Genomic DNA, 18,932 nt, shown 5'->3' on the forward strand with positions numbered 1-18,932 from the left:
TACTAATATTTTATTCAAGATCACATTCATTCATACCCCAAAATCTCATGTACTCCTACTTAGTTAAATAGACATTGGAATCTAGAGTGAGAGAAGCAAAAGAATGGAGTTGGATAGTACTTCAAAAACTGCTCTGATTCTGCTGCTATGCCTTTTCTTTGTTGATGGATCTTCATCACAAAGATCCACATACATTATCCACATGGATAAACCCTCAATGCCCAAAGCATTCTCCTCTCACCATTTCTGGTATTCTTCCATTCTCAAATATGTAAATCAAGCCACAAATCCAAACCCAAGGCTTCTCTACGTTTACGACCACGCTTTCCATGGATTCAGCGTCTCCATTTCGGAAACCCAGCTCGAACTACTAAAAGCGTCGCCGGGATTCGTCTCGGCCTACCCCGACGCAGCCGTCACGCCTGACACCACCCGCACCCCCGACTTCCTCTCCCTCACCCCAGCCTCCGGCATCTGGCCGGCGTCGGAGTACGGCAAGGACGTCATCATCGGCGTCGTCGACACCGGAATCTGGCCGGAGAGCCCGAGCTTCAGCGATCGCGGGATCGCCGGTCCAGCCTCAGCGAAATGGAAGGGAGTTTGCAGCGGCGGCGACGGATTCAACTCGTCGCTGTGCAACAGGAAAATCATCGGAGCCAGGTACTTCAATCAGGGTATAAAAGCGTCGGACCCTGCTACTGCAGTGCCCAACACTGCAAGGGACGACGATGGCCACGGTAGCCACGTGTCGTCCATTGCTGCAGGAAACTTCGTGGAGGGAGTTTCCTTCTTTGGCTACGCCTGCGGGACCGCCAGAGGGGTGGCCCCGCGGGCTAGGCTGGCCGTTTATAAAGCCCTGTGGGGCGGCGGCGGTGTCTCGTCCGATATACTTGCGGCTATTGATCAGGCCGTGGCTGACGGCGTCGATATAATCTCGATTTCTGTGGGTGTCCAAGAAATTGAGTTGTATGAGAGCCCTCTCTCGATTGCTAGCTTCGGAGCTAGGGAGAAGGGAATTCTGGTTTGTATGTCGGCCGGAAACCGCGGGCCGAGTGTTCGGACGATCCGGTCGGGTATTCCTTGGGCTGTGATCGTCGCGGCGGGTACGGTTGACCGTTGGTTTGCCGGAAATTTGACTCTCGGCAACGGGAAAACGATCACCGGATGGACCACATTTCCGGCTAGCGCGATAGTCCGCAACGTGCCTGTAGTGTACAACCAGAGCTTAACCGGCTGCACCGCAGCTGAACTGGCGGAAGCGCCGGAAAACACCATCATTTTCTGCAACACCACCATCGGAAACACAGATTTCGACACCGTGATGGGAGGCTTATCCAATTCCAACGTCAAAGCAGCTATATTCGTAGCCGAAGAAACCTCCATTTTCCGATTCAACACGTTTCCTTACCCCGGAGTCGTGATCACGGCGGCGCAAGGGCAACAAGTCGCTGATTACGCGCTGGCCAGCGCCACCCCGACCGCGAGCATCAATTTCCAGCAAACGATTCTCGGGAAGGAGCCGAGAGCCGCACCGGCTCTCTCAGACGACTCGTCGAGAGGTCCGGGTCGGAGCTACGAGGGCATCCTGAAGCCGGACTTGATGGCGCCGGCGTGTTGATCCTGGCAGCCTTTCATCCCATCTCACGGCGGCGAGAATCGGCAGAAACATCGACCTTGCCACCGACTACAATCTCCTATCGGGCACGTCGATGGCGTGCCCGCATATCTCAGGGACCGCGGCGCTCCTTAAAGCCGCGCACCCCGATTGGAGCCCCGCAGCGATACAGTCTGCGCTGATGACCACCGCCAATCCTCTGGACAACACGAACCGGCCCATTAGGGAACAGGACGGCTCGGTCGCCTCGCCATTGGGCATCGGGTCGGGTCACGTCGACCCGAATCGGGCTCTGGATCCAGGCCTTGTGTATGATGCTTCTGTGCAAGACCTGGTGAATCTGGTATGTTCCATGAACTTTACTCGCAACCAGACTCTGACGATCATAAGGTCGAGCTACAATTGCTCGAATCCGACGTCCGACCTCAATTATCCGTCTTTCGTGGCTCTGATTCGGGCGGCGGAGATAGGGAGGACGTTGACTCGGAGGTTCCGGAGAAGAGTGACGAATGTAGGGAATGGGGCGGCCACGTATAAGGTTACGGTGGAAGCGCCGGTGAACACCACAGCCGTTGTTGAGCCTCAAACTTTAGTGTTTCGCAGGAAAAACGAGACGAAGAGGTATTCTCTTACGATTCGGTATAAGGCTGCTATAGAAATTCAACATAGAGAAGGTGCAGTCATTTGGACTGACCAAACCGGCAAGTATAGAGTCAGAAGTCCGATTATGGTGTCGGCAGCCGCCGACAATTTCGAGTAATTTTTGTGAAAAAAATTACATGTCCGATTATGGTATTTGTTACTCAATAATGATGAAGTTTATGAATTATAGTTCAGTTTCATCAGATTATCCTAACAAAGGAAAGCTTCGTATATAATCTTCTGTTTGCACATGAAATTGCATGAAAATGTATTTTTAACTTAGCTTAAAAAAACGACCTCACAATTTAATTGAATTTGGGGCCCTTTTAGAGCATCAATGGTTTTTGCCCAACCATAGCCTAGCTACAAACTTCTCTTGCCACATCATCAGCACTAAAAATCCTCCTGTCACATTATCAAAATAAGCAAATAGCCCAGCCATAGCCCAGCCACATCACTCAAAATTATATAAAACAAATAATGAACAATCACACAAAATACGGAATTAAATTTACGCCACAGATACGGGAAATGCAACAATTTATTTAAATTTTAAATAAATACATTTTAAAAAATTACATAAATAAAAAAAACTAACTCCGAGTAGTCCCCGCGCTCATAACTCTTCAATTAAATCATTTTGGAGTCGAATATGAGCTTCCGTTTGGCGCATGTCGGCATGTGCTTGGAGGAGGCCGGCTTCATCGTGAGGTACCACACTCCGTGTGTTGGGGACGGCCACGCCGTGGCTTGGACCGGCTTCATTATCGTCGTTGGCCCAATCCGTCAGTTGTACACCTTCATCTTCGACAATCATGTTGTGCATGATAATACAAGCGTACATTATATCAGCAATGCAGTCGACATGGCACAAAAGCGTTGGACCCCTAACCGCCGCCCATCGAGACTGGAGCACACCAAATGCGCGCTCCACGTCCTTGCGCGCCGACTCCTGCCGTGCCGCAAAGTAGGCCTTCCTCTCATCTGATGCGCATCGGATCGTCTTCACAAACACGGGCAACCTAGGGTATATCCCATCGGCCAAGTAGTAGCCCATATCATGCCGGTTGCCGTTGGCGACAAAACTGATGGCCGGCCCGACGCCCTGGCACTGCTCGTTGAAAAGGGGCGACGAGTTGAGGACGTTGAGGTCGTTGTTCGACCCGGCTATCCCAAAATACGCATGCCAAATCCACAGCCGGTAATCAGCTCCGGCCTCGAGGATCATCGTGGGATTCTTTCCCTTATAGCCGGTCGTGTAGAACCCCTTCCAGGAAGTGGGACAGTTCTTCCACTCCCAATGCATACAATCTATGCTGCCTAACATTCCCGGGAACCCATGCTTCTCCCCGTGCATCTGCATCAGATCCTGACAGTCTTGGGGGGTAAGGCTTCGAAGGTACTGATCACTAAATATTTCTACCACGCCATCACAGAAATACTTCATACATTCCAGGGAAGTCGTCTCACCGATGTGGAGGTACTCGTCCCACATGTCTGCCGCGCCTCCGTAGGCCAACTGCCGGATTGCCGCAGTGCACTTTTGAATAGGTGTGTGGCCGGGTCTGCCAGCCGCATCGTGCCTGAAGCGGAAATACAGATATCGCTGCTCCAAGGCGTTAACAATACGCATAAACAGGGCTCTGCTCATCCTAAAACGTCGCCTGAAAAGGTTGGCGTTGAACCGCGACTCCTCTGCGAAGTAGTCTTCGTATAGGCGCTGATGTGCAGCTACGTGATCACGATCAATCGCTTGTCGGCGATGGACAACTGGCCGAGGTCGAGGTACTGCCGGCTGCAAGGCTCTTTGCATCCATTGGTCTATCCCGCGGTTGGTATATGCCTCAAACGCTTCGGCCATTCGACGTTCGTACTCCTCAGCGTCCCCCCCCACTACCTCCACTACTACCACCCGCGTTACTCATTTCTCGGTGTTGATCTTGTACAGAAATTAAGATAGAGAGAGTACTCGTTAATACAAGTGGTGCGAATGAAAATGAAGTGCAAATCGCGTATATATAGTGTTTCGAAAATTAAAAAAAAAACCGCTGGGCTATGCGCTGGCCGATCCGGGCGCTGCAATGGCGCTGAGCGGATCGCCCAGCGCATAGCCCAGCGGATTTTGACCGCCTAGCGCTAGGCGAAATTCATTTCCGAAAAACCGCTCGGCGGTTTTCGGCTCCTGCAATGGTTCGCCTAGCGCCGGCGCTCGGCTAGGCGGTGCGCTAGGCGCCATTGTGGATGCTCTTACAATATGACCGTCTTTTGCCTGGAAAAAGTGTCCTGCCATCAATTGACGTCTGAATTTTATCAAACTTTATGTGGAGTATATTTTAGATCTAGATCTCACAGGATAACAGAGTACTCTATATTTTTTGGTTTTTTAATACTCCCTCTGGCCCATCAGAAATAAAGCGTTTGCATTTTCGTCACGAGATTTTTCATAGTGTTATTTTATAAATTAATAAAGAATAAAGTAAGAGAGATAAAAAAGTAGAAATGTTGTTTCTATTTTAATAGTCCAATTTTTCTATTTCGATCCGTCCGTGAATAGGAGTTTCGATGCAATTTTTATTATAAATAGTTTTTAGATTAAATGGCTACGACTAAAGATTAAAAAGGCTTTAAACGTGATGCTGGAATTGCAATAGCTACCATAGTTGATGAATAAACAAAGAGAAAAGAAAAGTAATTTCATTTTGTACAAAACTAATGTGGGCAGTTTTTAGCCCATCAAAAGCCCAAAAATATCTTAACATGCAGGGCCCACGATATCTAAAATCCCTCTTTCTTCCCCACTATGGACTAGGGTATAGGGTTTAACCTCAGCCCAAATCACTCTCTTCAGTCTGTAGCCGTTTCGGCATCTGGAAATTCGTAAATTTTGCACTCGGTTGTTGGAGTTTGATTAAGTTGGAATGGGGAAGAAGCGAAAGCACAGCGAAACCAAGGCGGCAGAGAATGAGAAGAAGGAAGAAACCGCGCCGGAACGGCCCGAAAGAACTCTTTTCGGATTCAAAACCAGTCCTGAGGACTTAAAGGAGAATAATTCCACCCCCTTTTTCCGGAATAAAGAGAAAGTTTTGGTTACTTGTTCTCGCCGCATTAGTTTCAGGTTCAATTCTATAATTATTTTCCGTATTTGACGGTTTGAGCTTGTTAATTTTTGCCTTACACCTGCAAATTAAGTTGGCACCTTGTTTCTATTTAATTTCTGTTTTTGTTGGAAATGTTGAATGTTTGATTTTAAGTTTTACTGCGTCAATATTTGATTGCTCTTTTTATTGGATTTGTTGATTGGGTGATTTTAGGTATCGTCATTTGATGATGAACTTGGTTGATTTATTGCCTCATTGTAAGAAAGATAACAAGGTCGAGTCCAAGGGGAGCAAAGGTGCGGATCTGAACGAGCTTGTCGAGCTCAGGAGCTGCTCGTCTTGCTTGTTCTTTGAGGTATTCTGAGCTTCTGAACTTTCCTTGAAATAGTGTTGTTAGAAACATCAATTGTAATGTAGCTGCAACGCTTGCTCTCTGCAGTGCAGGAAAGGGAGAGACCTCTACTTATGGATGGCTAAGTGCCCCAATGGTCCCTCCGTTAAGTTTTTGGTTAATGCTGGTATGGCTGGTTGTATTCGTCACATTTTTCAGATTTTTTACTCTCCCCACGCCCCATAAGCATTTCCTCTGCCTTTTAGATTGGTCGTAATTATGTTTGTCGTGTATTTATGTCAGTGCACACAATGGAGGAACTGAAACTTACTGGAAACCATCTCAAGGGTTCACGTCCTATCCTGACGTTTTCATCCAACTTCGATAAAAGCCCTCATTGGAAGCTCCTAAAGGAGATGATTACTCTGGTAGGTCCTCCATGCCTTTTTGTTTTTTATTTTTGAGATAAATGGTGAATTAGACATGATATGAGAAATTAGTTATAAGCATGTCTTAGTGTATACAAGAGCTACCTTACCTTAGTTGGTATTTTCAAATTGTCTTAATTTTAAGGAAATTTGCATTTTCTAGCACTAGAACTGATGTAAAATGCTATATTTAAAGTCTGTCTTAGTGATTGCATTGATTATATTTAAGGAGTTTTATAGCTTGTTGTCATGCGTTTCCCACCATCTGTGTATTTATTTATGGTTTCAAATTTCTATATGTTACTTTCTGTTATTCAGGTGTTTGCCACACCGAAAGATCACAGGAAATCGAAACCATACCATGACCATGTATTTGTCTTCTCTATTGCTGACGACCACATATGGTTCCGGAATTACCAGGTTTGTGATGTTGTATTAGCAAATATGTTGGTGCAGCAATCCTATCTTATTAGTAATGTTTCATTATAAGAGGAATTTATGTTAGCATCTTCATTTCCGTGAATCAGATATCAGCCGACCATACTGGTTCATCACAAAAGTTAGACCGTGGAGATTTGGAAAAGATGACTCTGATTGAGGTTTGCAAAGGAACACTGCATATATGTACCTGGTGTTTACATTCTAAAAGTTCATATTTAACACATTCCTTGTCCAGGTTGGTCCAAGGTTTTGCTTAAACCCAATTAAGATATTCAGTGGCAGCTTTGGCGGGCCAACATTGTACGAGAATCCTTTCTACGTTTCACCCAACACGGTTAGTTCTGTAGTATATCTTCATGTTTGGGCCTTAAAGTTTCATTTTCTTTTCCCTCTTCTAATGCTTGGTAAAGGTAAAAACATTGCTTCAAATGAATGGACAATTTTTGAATTATGATAAATCTGCAAATTAAACCTTATAATTGATCCTTCCCCCATACCTTTTCACCAGATTCGCTCTATGGAGAAAAGACAGAAGGCCGGGAAATATGCAAAGAAGGTTAAAGCCAAGACCAGGAAGAAGATGCACGAGATGGAAAATCCCCTCGAAGTTGATGAGTTTGCTGATATGTGGAAGGAGTAAGAATCTAATAACCTTTAGCATGTCTATTTTATTTGCTTTCCTGTAGTCAAAATTCAGTTGCCTCCGCACAACAGGAAGAGGTGTATTTGATTGTTTAGTTGCACTTTGTACCAAATATGTAGTCTTTTTGGTTCATATATAAACTGTATTTGATCTATGGATTAAACCTCTTCCTACATATATATTGAAAGCAAAAGCTTATCCAACTCTTACAGTAAAATATGTTCCTGATACTTTAGATACTACTCCATAATTTTGTGATTTGGAAATTAGCATTTAAAATATAAAATGATTTTTCATTCTCGTATTATTACTGCAATTTTGTCTGGTGGCAAGCATGTGTCCTAGATGAGTATGAATGATTCTTGTGACTAGTTGCCTTTTAATAAAAATATTCTTTAAAAAGGAAATACCTGCAAGTGTTTTTTCTGCTGATTTGTTTTGCCATTACATTAAAAAACAGAGATAAAGTAGGACTCACTTCTGCTTGTTTATATGAGTATTATAGTGAGCATGTTCTTGCCTAAATAATAGGCGAGTATTTGATTTAACAAGAAAAAGCTTCAATATAAATTTAAATTTAGCTGTTTGTTCCTCCATTTAATCAGAGCCATTAGTATTCAAAATTACTACATATGTGTCACTTTAGTTTCGTATTTGTCATAAAGCTAGATGTGGGATGATTATAATAACACAAGAAAATCGCCCAAATTTTGCGAGGATACCATCCAAAAGATGGCGGCTAATTATATCCTTGGATAATATATTTAACCAGTTTTCGAGGGCAGCCAACAGATTGGATTCCATTACCGACAGCCACTTAGTAAAAAAGCAATACAACTTTCAACATTCAAGAGCGGACTGTAATAACTGATGATGAGTCCTTCCCTGAAAATGGCGTTTCCAAATTCAGCTGTTCAGCTTCTCCTCTCTCTGTTTCTGCTTGTTCATCATGTTTCATCACAAAGATCTACTTACATTGTCCACATGGACAAATCCTCCATGCCTAACCCATTTTCCAGTCACCATTTTTGGTATTCTTCCCTTCTTACATCATCAAAATCAACGTCTCAAACTTGTGCAAATGCCGACAAATCCGAGCCCAAGCTCATCTACACCTACGACCACGCCTTCCATGGATTCAGCGCTGTTCTGTCGGCAGACGAAGTTGAAGCCTTGAAGAACTCAGCTGGCTTCATCTCCGCCTACAAGGACAGTGTCGTGACGCCGGACACGATACACTCCACCAACTTCCTTGGCCTCACCAGTGCTTCAGGGCTCTGGCCGGCTTCCAACTACGGCAAAGATGTTATAATCGGCATTATGTGTCCGGCCGGAGAGTCCGAGCTTCAAGGACGACGGGATGACTGAGATTCCTGCAAGGTGGAAGGGAGCTTGCAACGGCGGTGAAGATTTCAACTCTTCGCTATGCAACAAGAAAATCATCGGAGCCAGATACTTCAACCAAGGAGGCCGAGCAGAGAATCCGGATCGGGAGTTTAAAGATTCAGCAAGGGACGACGATGGCCATGGCACCCACGTGGCTTCAATTGCAGCTGGAAACATTGTGGAGGGAGTTTCCTTCTTCGGCTGCGCCCCGGAACTGCGAGGGGTGTCGCTCCATGAGCTAGGCTCGCAATCTACAAGGTCCTCTTCTTCGGAGCTGCTGAATCTGATATGCTAGCTGGAATGGACCAGGCCGTTGCAGACGGAGTCGATATAATATCCGTTTCCATAAGCAGCCGTGCGGAGGATCTGTACGAGAGCCCTTTCGCCATAGCCAGCTTTGGCGCGAGGGAGAAGGGAATCATGGTTTGCACGTCGGCAGGGAACCGTGGGACTCGTGGAGTTAGAACTATATTTAAAGGAGTCCCGTGGGCCGTGGTTGTCGCTTCAGGAACAGTTGATTGTTGGTTCGCCGGTACTTTAACTCTCGGCAACGGGAAAACCATCACCGGATGGACCACATTTCCGGCAAGAGCCAATATAAGAAACCTGCAGCTCGTCTATAACCAAACATCATCTGCTTGCGACTCACCCGTGTTCTTCACAGAAGCCCCTTCCGACAGTATCTTCATATGCAATCTGAATACTGGAAATGCAGATCTTGGTACGGTGATGCTCTACCAACCTGGTACTAATGTCCTAGCAAGTATCGTCATCACTTCAACCACTGCTGAGATTTTTCGATCGACTTCATTACCTGAACCGGGAGTTGTCATTACCCCGGAAGAAGGGGAAGAAGTGATGGCACCTGGGGTGCTGATCTTAGCAGCCTTCCATCCTCAGCTCATGGCGACGAGAATTGGTAGAAACATCGACCTCTCCAGCGACTACAATCTGATCTCGGGCACTTCAATGGCATGCCCTCATGTCTCGGGTATAGCGGCCCTCCTCAAAGCCGCACACCCTGATTGGGGCCCTGCAGCCATACAGTCCGCGATGATGACAACCGCTAATCCTCTCGATAGCAACAAGCAGCCTATAAAGGACCTTGAGGCCTCACCACTAGGCATTGGATCGGGCCATGTTGATCCCGACCGGGCGCTTGATCCGGGTCTTGTCTACGATGCTTCTGTACAGGACTTGGTGAATCTGGTGTGTTCCATGAACTTCACTCGCAACCAAACTCAAACGATCATAAAGTCAAGCTATAATTACTACGACTTATTTGTCTATTTTCATAATTATTTGAACAACCTATGGAAGGAGAAATTTCTTAGCAGTATACTCCATTCGTTTGCTATTAAATATCTCGTTTTTCTATTTTTGTCCACCCATCAATAAAATCATTTCATTTTTACTATACTACATTAGTAAATTGACTCCACATTCCACTAACTCAATCTATTCACATTTTATTATAAAATCAATATACTCTCTCCGTTCCATAGTAGTAAAGTTATTTTTTCATGTGGACATTCCATATTTGTAGAGTCATTTCATTTTTTAGTAAAAAACAACACTTTTCTCACTCTTACTTTATTCTTTCTACTTTTTCACTCTCCTACTTTATTATCTTTTTATTTAATGCTCCCTCCATTCCTAAAAATAAAACCTTTTTCTTTATGATCTATCCCCTAAAAATAGAAGCTTTCTTTTTAAGAAAACTTATTTCTATCTAATGAGATGAGATTCATTTTTCACTAACACACTTTTCTTTCCATCTCTCTCATACTTTCCTACTTTTGTTTAAAACTCGTGCTGTTTCTAAGAATCCTATTTTTAGGGGATGGTGGGAGTATATTACACACATTTTTATTGATCTCCGTGATTAAAAGAAATACTTCTACTACTATGAAATAAGAGGAAGTATAAAAGTTAGACTCACATTCCATTAATTTTTTTATCACTTTATTTATAAATTCAAATAATTTCTTAAAATTTGGATCAATAAAAAATGTGATATTTATGCATGGATTGGACGGAGGAGTAGTACTGATGGTCAATTTATGTTTATTTATTCTTTTAATAGTTTCATGGAATCATAATGACTCAACTACATTATCATATCAACATTAATATATCCACTACCCATCTACGGTGTCCGCCACCTCAGCTTCGTCCTTCCTAAAATAAAGATGGCAGCTAAATATATTGTTTAAACTTTAAACCAATTTTCGACCATAGACACACACAAATGGTGTCCCCTTACCGACAATAATATTGATGATAACAGCCACTTGGGGAGAAGATATTTTTTTCATCATTCAAATCCAAATGAAGACTAGTTACTATAAGCTGGGAGTTATTTGTGACTTGAAACCAAAAGAAAATGGAGTTTCCAAATGCAGTTTTTCATCTTCTCTTCTCACTGTTGTTTCTTCTAGTTCATCATGTTTCATCACAAAGATCCACTTACATTGTCCACATGGACAAATCCACCATGCCTAAGGCATTTTCCAGTCACCATTTTTGGTATTCTTCCCTTCTTACATCATCAAAAAGATCAGTGTCGGAGCCCAAGCTGATCTACACCTACGACCACGCCTTCCACGGGTTCAGCGCTGTGCTGTCGGAAGACGAACTCGAAGCCTTGAAGAACTCAGCTGGCTTCATCTCCGCCTACAAGGATGGTGTCGTGATGCCGGACACAACACACTCCAGCAAGTTCCTTGGCCTCACCAGTGCTTCTGGCCTCTGGCCGGCTTCCAGCTACGGCAAAGATATTATAATCGGCATTGTTGACTCTGGCATCTGGCCGGAGAGTCCGAGCTTCAGCGACGATGGGATGACTGAGATCCCCGCAAGGTGGAAGGGGGCTTGCAACGGTGGTGAGGGTTTCAATGCATCGCTATGCAACAGGAAAATCATCGGAGCCAGATACTTCAACCAAGGAATTCGAGCAGAGGATCCTGATCAGGAGTTTAAAGATTCAGCAAGGGACGACACTGGCCATGGCACCCACGTGGCGTCAATCGCTGCTGGAAACATTGTGGAGGGAGTTTCCTTCTTCGGCTACGCGCCCGGGACTGCGAGGGGGGTCGCTCCCCGAGCTAGGTTGGCGGTCTACAAGGTCCTCTTCCGCGGAGCCACTGAATCCGATTTGCTGGCGGGAATGGACCAGGCCATTGCTGACGGAGTCGATATAATTTCCGTTTCAATAAGTAGCAGGGCGAATAATCTGTACGAGAGTCCTTTCGCCATAGCCGGCTTTGGTGCGAGGGAGAAGGGAATCATGCTTGTTACGTCGGCGGGGAATCGTGGGACTCGTGGAATTAGAACTATATTTAAAGGAGTCCCATGGGCCGTCGTTGTCGCTTCGGGAACCGTTGATCGTTGGTTTGCCGGTACTTTAACTCTTGGCAATGGGAAAACCATCACTGGCTGGACCACATATCCGGCTACTGCCATACTCCGGAACGTGCCTGTAGTGTACAACCAGAGCTTAACCGGCTGCACCACAGCTGAGCTGGCGGAAGCGCCGGAAAACACCATCATCGTCTGCAACACCACCATCGGAAACACGAATTTTGACATCGTGATGGAAGACTTATCCAATTCCAACGTCAAAGCAGCTATAATCATTGCCGAAGAAACCTCCATTTTCCGATTCAGCACGTTTCCTTACCCCGGAGTCGTGATCACGGCAGCGCAAGGGCAACAAGTCGCTGATTACGCGCTTGCCAGCGCTACCCCGACCGCGAGCATCGATTTTCAGCAAACGATTCTCGGCAGGGGGCCGAGAGCCGCGCCGGCTCTCTCTGACGACTCATCAAGAGGTCCGGGGCGATCCTACGAGGGCATCCTGAAGCCCGACCTGATGGCGCCGGGCGTGTTAATCCTGGCCGCCTTCCAACCCCACTTCCCGGCGGCCAGGATCGGCAGAAACATCGACCTCTCCGCTGACTACAATCTCCTATCGGGCACGTCGATGGCGTGCCCACATATCTCCGGGGTCTTGGCGCTTTTGAAAGCCGCACACCCCGATTGGAGCCTGGCAGCGATACAGTCTGCGATGATGACTACCGCCAATCCTCTGGACAACACAAACCAGCCAATCAGGGCACAAGACGGCTCGGTCGCCTCCCCTCTGGGCATCGGGTCGGGTCACGTTGACCCCAACAGAGCGTTGGATCCAGGCCTTATTTACGATGCTTCCATGCAAGACCTGGTGAATCTGGTATGTTCCATGAACTTTACTCGCAACCAGACTCTGACAATCATAAGATCGAGCTACAACTGCACGAATCCGTCGTCCGACCTCAATTATCCATCTTTCGTGGCTCTGATTCGGGCAGCGGAGATGGGGAGGACGTTGACTCGGAGGTTCCGGAGAAGAGTGACGAATGTAGGGAATGGCGCGGCCACGTATAAGGTTACGGTGGAAGTTCCGGTGAACACGACAGCCGTAGTTCGGCCTCAAACGTTGGTGTTTGGCAAGAAATACGAGACGAAGAGCTATTCTCTCACGATTCGGTACAAGGCTGATATTGAGATTCAGCATAGAGAAGGCGCAGTCATTTGGACCGATCAAACCGGTAAGTATAGAGTGAGAAGCCCGATTATGGTGTCCGCTGCCGCCGACAATTTCGAGTAATTTTAATTTACATTGTGACAAGGCCGATTATGTTATCTGTTGTTCAATAATGATGTGGTTATTATTAATTAGTTTCATTTGTTATGTATCTTCCTATAAAGGGAATCTTCGTATTTAATCTTTGTTTGTATGGGAAATTGCGTGAAATCATTCAATAAACATATGTTTTCTCCTTTAGGAGGTTGAATCTCGGAATCCCCTAAAAGGATGAATTTGTATATACTATTCCTTTTTTTCATAGAAATAGATCATTTAAGATGATAATAAAAAAAAGATAGTTGAAATTTTATAATCTTATAAATGATAAAATAAAAGATAATAATAAAAAAATTGTTATAAATAAATACGGACGAAAAGGTGGAGTATTATCTTGGTTTAGTTGTGCATGCAATTAAATGAGTTTGGGTCCAAAAAAACCATGGTCATCTTTTGCAATGAAAAGTCTACGCGGGGTAAGTAAGAGTGGGTCTTTGCATTCAATTTGTTTATGTACAATGTTGGGTGTTTACATTGGGAAGACAAATAAAACAATATATGATAAGAACACTCATTTTAAGGTTACTCGCAACGCGTCACGCGGGTGGCCTGTAATCCGTCACGCCGGGACAAAATGGCGGCGTGACGTGTTGCAGCGCCCCATCTCGTCCCCAGCCCGCCGAGACGGATGGCGAGACGTCTCGCCACGCGCCAGCGCGACGTGGGGCGCTCCGGCGCCATGCGTGATGCCCACTCGCCGGCCCGCGAGTGGGCATCGTCACGCTGACACAATAAATCATTTTTTAAAAAAAATTTGAATTAAAAAAAAATTTAAAAACGAAAAACGGTAATATTACTGTTTTTTATTTTTTTTATTTTTTTACTCTATAAATACTCCTAATTCATCCTCATTTCACACATAAATACACACCTATTCTTCCCAAATCATCTCCATTTCCCCTCCAATTTTCATCAAACCTTTCATCACAAAATGTCCGGCGACGGAAACTCTAGCGGTGGCAGCTCCGGCGGGTTCAACATCAACGCGTTCGACGACTGGGGGGGCATGTACAATGTCCTAGGTGGTGGTTCCGGTTCGTCAACGCCGGGCACCCTGAAGGGGCTGGCAGCGGAAGCGTGTGGACAAAACAGATCACATGATTTGATCTATTTAGCAGATTATTTAGACAAAATCTATTCGCGTAATTATCACATGTATCATGCTCATAACTTGAATTAAAACATGCTTTAGCACATAAAATTCCTAAAACATGCTTACTACGGAATTAGCCAATTTACCTCGTTGATTCAATCAAGAATCGATGATGGCTTGCTCCGTCTCCACGTGAAGATCTTCAATACAAGACCTCGGATCTTCTGACTGGTGTCCCGGACTATACGCTGATATTTGTGTGGGCAAATCTCACCAACGTACTAGGACTCGAATAATGGAAGACAGAACTCAGCTCACGGAGGAGAGCACAATTTTCGAAAATCACTCTTTAGGGGGGGGGGGGACGAAAATTTGACAAATTATTGTTGTGTTTTCTGTCTCCTTTATTCTCCTATTTATATAAGTCACATATTGGGCCCAGTCATGGATCTAAGGAAGAATCTGGAACAGGCCTCACCCAATTAGCTTTTTACTAATTAAATTGAACCCACAATTTAATATAAGCTTTTATTGGAATATTACGAGCAGCCACTACAAAAGTAATATTGCACTGCCTTCCAAATCCGAAATTACATGTATTCCGGGTTTCCTTTAATTGTATTTGATTTATTTCCCGCGCTTAAGATGGAAACATCCATTAATTAATTAATGTCTGCTATAGACTTAATTAATTAACATATTTCGAATTCCAAGAGTGGACTTAGCAAGAAACTCTTATTTATTATTCATAGAGTAATCAAACTCCAACTAGCTAGGTTCGAATAATAAAACCTCGTTTCGAGCTCCTCTTGTGGATGTTATCAAACGAGACTCTCCTCGCGCACGTTTCAACATAATAGCAATCCTAGCACCTCTAGATAATGATCACCAATACCCAATATAACTGGATCGTTGGGTTACGAAAAACCCGCACCTTTGGTAAGTCAAAGTAGTGGATACTCAATATCGTATGCTCAATGCTAACGTACATTGATTAAGAAATTAATTCTCAAGACCTCGTCTTTCAGTAGATAGCATAAAGACTCGTCTTGCTGTTAGATCCATTCAGTGCTATACCACACCAACGTCATCTTATTTCAATAAGGTTTAGAAATAATCGGACTGACATTGCAACCTTTCGCGATAGGTAGTCTAGGCCTATCTAGGTTGTGAAATTCTTATTTTTCTTTGTTTAGAACTGACCGTGTTACCTTAAATTGGACGACGCCCACAACCGGTCTACTAAAACAAAGACTTAGACTTTGTTACGTTTGCTCATACATTTAAATATGCAATAAACAACCATTAAATGTAAAACATAACAACATTATGACAAAAATAATCTGTTGCATTTATTGGAAAATAACCATTAGAGTTTTACAGTATCCAATCACTCGAAAGGTGATTTCTAGTATACAAAACCCTAACAATCTCCCACTTATACTCAAAACAGCTTTCGAGTATACAAAATAGTAGTGCACACGTCTAAATTTCTCCCACTTATACTGAAAGCGAGTTGAGGTCTTGAATGAGTCGAACTCCCATCCCTTCAACGTGGCACTCGAACGGTTTTACCGTTAAAGCCTTTATAAAAGGATCTGCCAGGTTGTTATCTGACGCAATCTTGACCACTTTTATGTCTCCTCTCTGCACTATATCTCTAATGATATGATACTTCCGCTCTATGTGTTTGCTCGCTTTGTGAGCTCTTGGTTCTTTCGAGTTTGCCACAGCACCAGAATTGTCACAATAAATAGTGATGCTCTTGGGCAGATTCGAAACCACACCTAAATCCATAAGGAAGTTCTTGAACCATAGCCTCTTTTGCAGCCTCTGATGCGGCCACATACTCGGCTTCCATGGTCGAGTCCGCGATGCATTTCTGCTTCACACTCTTCCAAATTACGGCTCCACCTCCTAAGGTGAACACATATCCTGAAGTAGATTTTCTCGAGTTCTGATCAGCTTGAAAGTCTGAGTCAGTATATCCCAAAGGACAGAGCTCGGCTGCATTGTAAACTAGAGCATAGTCCTTAGTCCGTTTAAGGTACTTGAGTATGTTCTTTACGGCAGTCCAATGTCCTTGGCCCGGATTCGACTGATATCTTGCCACCATGCCAACAGCAAAGCAAATATCTGGTCTAGTACAAAGCATAGCATACATGAGACTTCCAACTGCCGAAGCATATGGAATCTTTCTCATTGCTTGTATCTCAGACGGCGTTTTAGGGCACATCTCTTGAGATAAATGGATGCCATGTGTAAAAGGTAAGAAACCTTTCTTGGCGTCCTGCATGCTAAAACGACTAAGTACTGTTTGGATGTAAGATTCTTGAGATAAGCACAACATCTTCTTCTCTCGATTCCGAAGAACCTTGATCCCGAGGATGTGTCTCGCGTCTCCCATATCCTTCATCTCGAACTGGTTTGATAACCGTGTTCGAACTGATGACAACATCTTTTTATTGTTTCCAATTAGAAGAATGTCATCTACATATAAAACTAAGAACACCACATTCCCCTTATCAACCTTCTTATACACGCAGCTTTCACTTGGGCACTTTTCGAATCCAAACTTGCAAACAGTTTGATCGAAACATTGGTTCCACGATCTGGATGCTTGCTTGAGGCTATAAATGGCCTTCTTAAGCTTCCAAACCATGTGTTATTTGCCCTTTATGGCATATCCTTCGGGTTGTTCCATGTAGATGGTCTCCTCAAGACTGCCGTTTAAAAATGCAGTCTTAACGTCCATCTGCCATACATCCCAATCCATATAAGCTGCAATAGACAACAGTATCCGGATCGATTTGAGCATGGCCACTGGGGAGAAGGTCTCATCATAATCGATGCCTTCCTTTTGGGTATACCCCTTGGCCACTAGTCTTGCTTTGAAGACTTTAACTCGTCCATCGGGTCCACGTTTACGTTTATATATCCACTTGCTCCCAATGGCAGTACAACCTTCGGGTAGGACGGACAAATCGTAGACGTCTTTGTCTATCATAGATTGTAGTTCCGAAACCATTGCTTTTACCCATTCGCAATGATCGATATCTGCCTGTGCCTCCGCAAAGTTCCAGGGATCTAATACATTGCTGACCGAGGAGTGATCCATAGATTCTCCCAAACCAATGTATCTGTGGGGCTCATGTGAGACCCTCCCACTGCGGCGCGGCACTACAATATTTTGAGTAGAAGTTGAAGTTTCGGGAATTGTTTGTACACTTGGTACTTGTTCTTGGTTAATGGAACTTGTGACTGAAGTTAGCTCATCAAGAGCCACTTCACTGCTGAGTTTATGATTCATTACATAGTCTTCCTCTAAGAATGTTGCGTGAGTGCTCACAATGACTTTCTTATCTCGGAGACTAAAGAATTCATAACCTTTCGTTCCTTTTGGGTATCCTATAAACAAACATACATCCGTCCTAGATCCTAGCTTAGTTGGATCCTTTTCCAATACATGAGCCGGGCAACCCCAAACCTTGACTCAAACCATGACTTGCGGAAAGCAAGGCATGTCCCCAAAATGAAATAGGCAGACGTGCATAACTCATCATCGATCGAACCATGTTTAATAAGGTCCTGTTCCTTCTTTCAGCCACGCCGTTCTGCTGGGGCGTGCCCGACGCAGTCAGTTGGGATTGAATTCCCACTTCCGATAAGTAGTCCAAAAATTCGGCACTGAGGTATTCGCCTCCACGATCAGATCGTAGGCATTTGATATTCTTCCCATGATACTTCTCCACAAGAGTCTTAAAGTCTTTAAACTTGTCAAAAGACTCTGACTTGTGACGCATCAAGTAGACATATCCAATTTTCGAGAAGTCATCAATAAATGTGATGAAGTATCGAAAACCCACCTCTTGCCTCAGTTGACATTGGTCCACATACATCGGATGAACGAGCTCAAGTACTTCCTTGGACCTATTGCCCTTAAGCCTTAAAAGGCCTCTTGGTCATCTTGCCTTCTAAGCATGACTCACACTTATGAAAAGGTTCCTCCTCTAGACCTTTGATAAGATCTTATTGAACAAAAGAGAATGGATCCTCCTTTCATTAGCATGACCAAGTCTAAGGTGCCACAAGTACGTTTTCATTCATTGAATTTGAAGGTTCTTTTCGTTTCTTTTGAAATTTTCGATGTTGTATTGAGTTCTGATTTGCGATTATTAAACTGTGTAGAAGTGATTGTGTACAGATTGTTTTCCATGATACCACGACAGATATAAAGAACCATCTCTTCTTAATAACGCAGTTGTCATTAAAAGAAATCGAATATCCATCATAAACCAATTTAAGAAACTGAATTAAATTTCTTCTAAAAGAAGGTATCAACAAAACATTCTTTCAAAATCAAAAATCTATCACTACTAAAACGCAAATAAATGTCTCCCACTGCAACGGCCGCCACTTTGATAGCGTCGCCCAGTTGGACTTCGATCTCACGATCATGTAGTCGTCTTGTCACCTGCAATAAGCCAGGATCAAAACAAAATATGATCAGTGGCTCCTTGTCTGGTCAATAACCCAGCGGCAAATTGATGCGTAGTCAAAGCAAGACT

At 44.2% G+C, this 18,932-nt stretch overlaps 2 protein-coding genes and 2 pseudogenes across 4 annotated transcripts; all 4 read left to right on the forward strand.

Annotated features, from left to right (window-relative positions):
* On the forward strand, window positions 1-2,457 carry LOC121758185 (annotated as a pseudogene).
* A 2,305-nt stretch (window positions 2,458-4,762) lies between these two features.
* Window positions 4,763-8,214, forward strand: LOC121758925 (ribosome biogenesis protein BRX1 homolog 1-like). 3 transcript variants are annotated; one of them, XM_042154361.1, is made up of 9 exons: window positions 4,763-5,372; window positions 5,569-5,710; window positions 5,795-5,873; window positions 5,990-6,114; window positions 6,433-6,534; window positions 6,642-6,713; window positions 6,791-6,889; window positions 7,064-7,191; window positions 7,931-8,214. In XM_042154361.1, the coding sequence occupies exons 1-9, from the start codon at window positions 5,176-5,178 to the stop codon at window positions 8,067-8,069; spliced, it is 1,083 nt and encodes a 360-aa protein (XP_042010295.1). In that variant the 5' UTR covers window positions 4,763-5,175; the 3' UTR covers window positions 8,070-8,214. The 3 variants fall into 3 exon arrangements, with proteins under 3 accessions (XP_042010295.1, XP_042010296.1, XP_042010297.1); XM_042154362.1 differs by having other exon boundaries at window positions 4,780-5,372; window positions 7,971-8,162; XM_042154363.1 differs by lacking the exon at window positions 7,931-8,214 and having other exon boundaries at window positions 4,787-5,372; window positions 7,064-7,415.
* The window catches only part of LOC121758920, a 126,407-nt pseudogene continuing 115,546 nt past the window's right edge, over window positions 8,072-18,932 (forward strand).
* LOC121758913 (subtilisin-like protease SBT3) lies at window positions 10,749-13,422 on the forward strand. Its single transcript, XM_042154353.1, has one exon. It carries the CDS (start codon window positions 10,971-10,973, stop codon window positions 13,233-13,235), a length of 2,265 nt encoding a protein of 754 aa, XP_042010287.1. The 5' UTR covers window positions 10,749-10,970; the 3' UTR covers window positions 13,236-13,422.

This window comes from Salvia splendens, chromosome 12, assembly GCF_004379255.2.
Source record: "Salvia splendens isolate huo1 chromosome 12, SspV2, whole genome shotgun sequence".
Taxonomy (NCBI): domain Eukaryota; kingdom Viridiplantae; phylum Streptophyta; class Magnoliopsida; order Lamiales; family Lamiaceae; genus Salvia; species Salvia splendens.

Bases quoted from the DNA above. Each gene is read 5' to 3' on its own strand.
- LOC121758925 (XM_042154361.1), top strand. From the start codon at position 5,176: ATGGGGAAGAAGCGAAAGCACAGCGAAACCAAGGCGGCAGAGAATGAG. The intron at 5,874-5,989 runs GTATGGCTGGTT...TATTTATGTCAG, and splicing joins TAAGTTTTTGGTTAATGCTG to TGCACACAATGGAGGAACTG. The intron at 6,115-6,432 runs GTAGGTCCTCCA...TCTGTTATTCAG, and splicing joins TAAAGGAGATGATTACTCTG to GTGTTTGCCACACCGAAAGA.
- LOC121758913 (XM_042154353.1), top strand. From the start codon at position 10,971: ATGGAGTTTCCAAATGCAGTTTTTCATCTTCTCTTCTCACTGTTGTTT.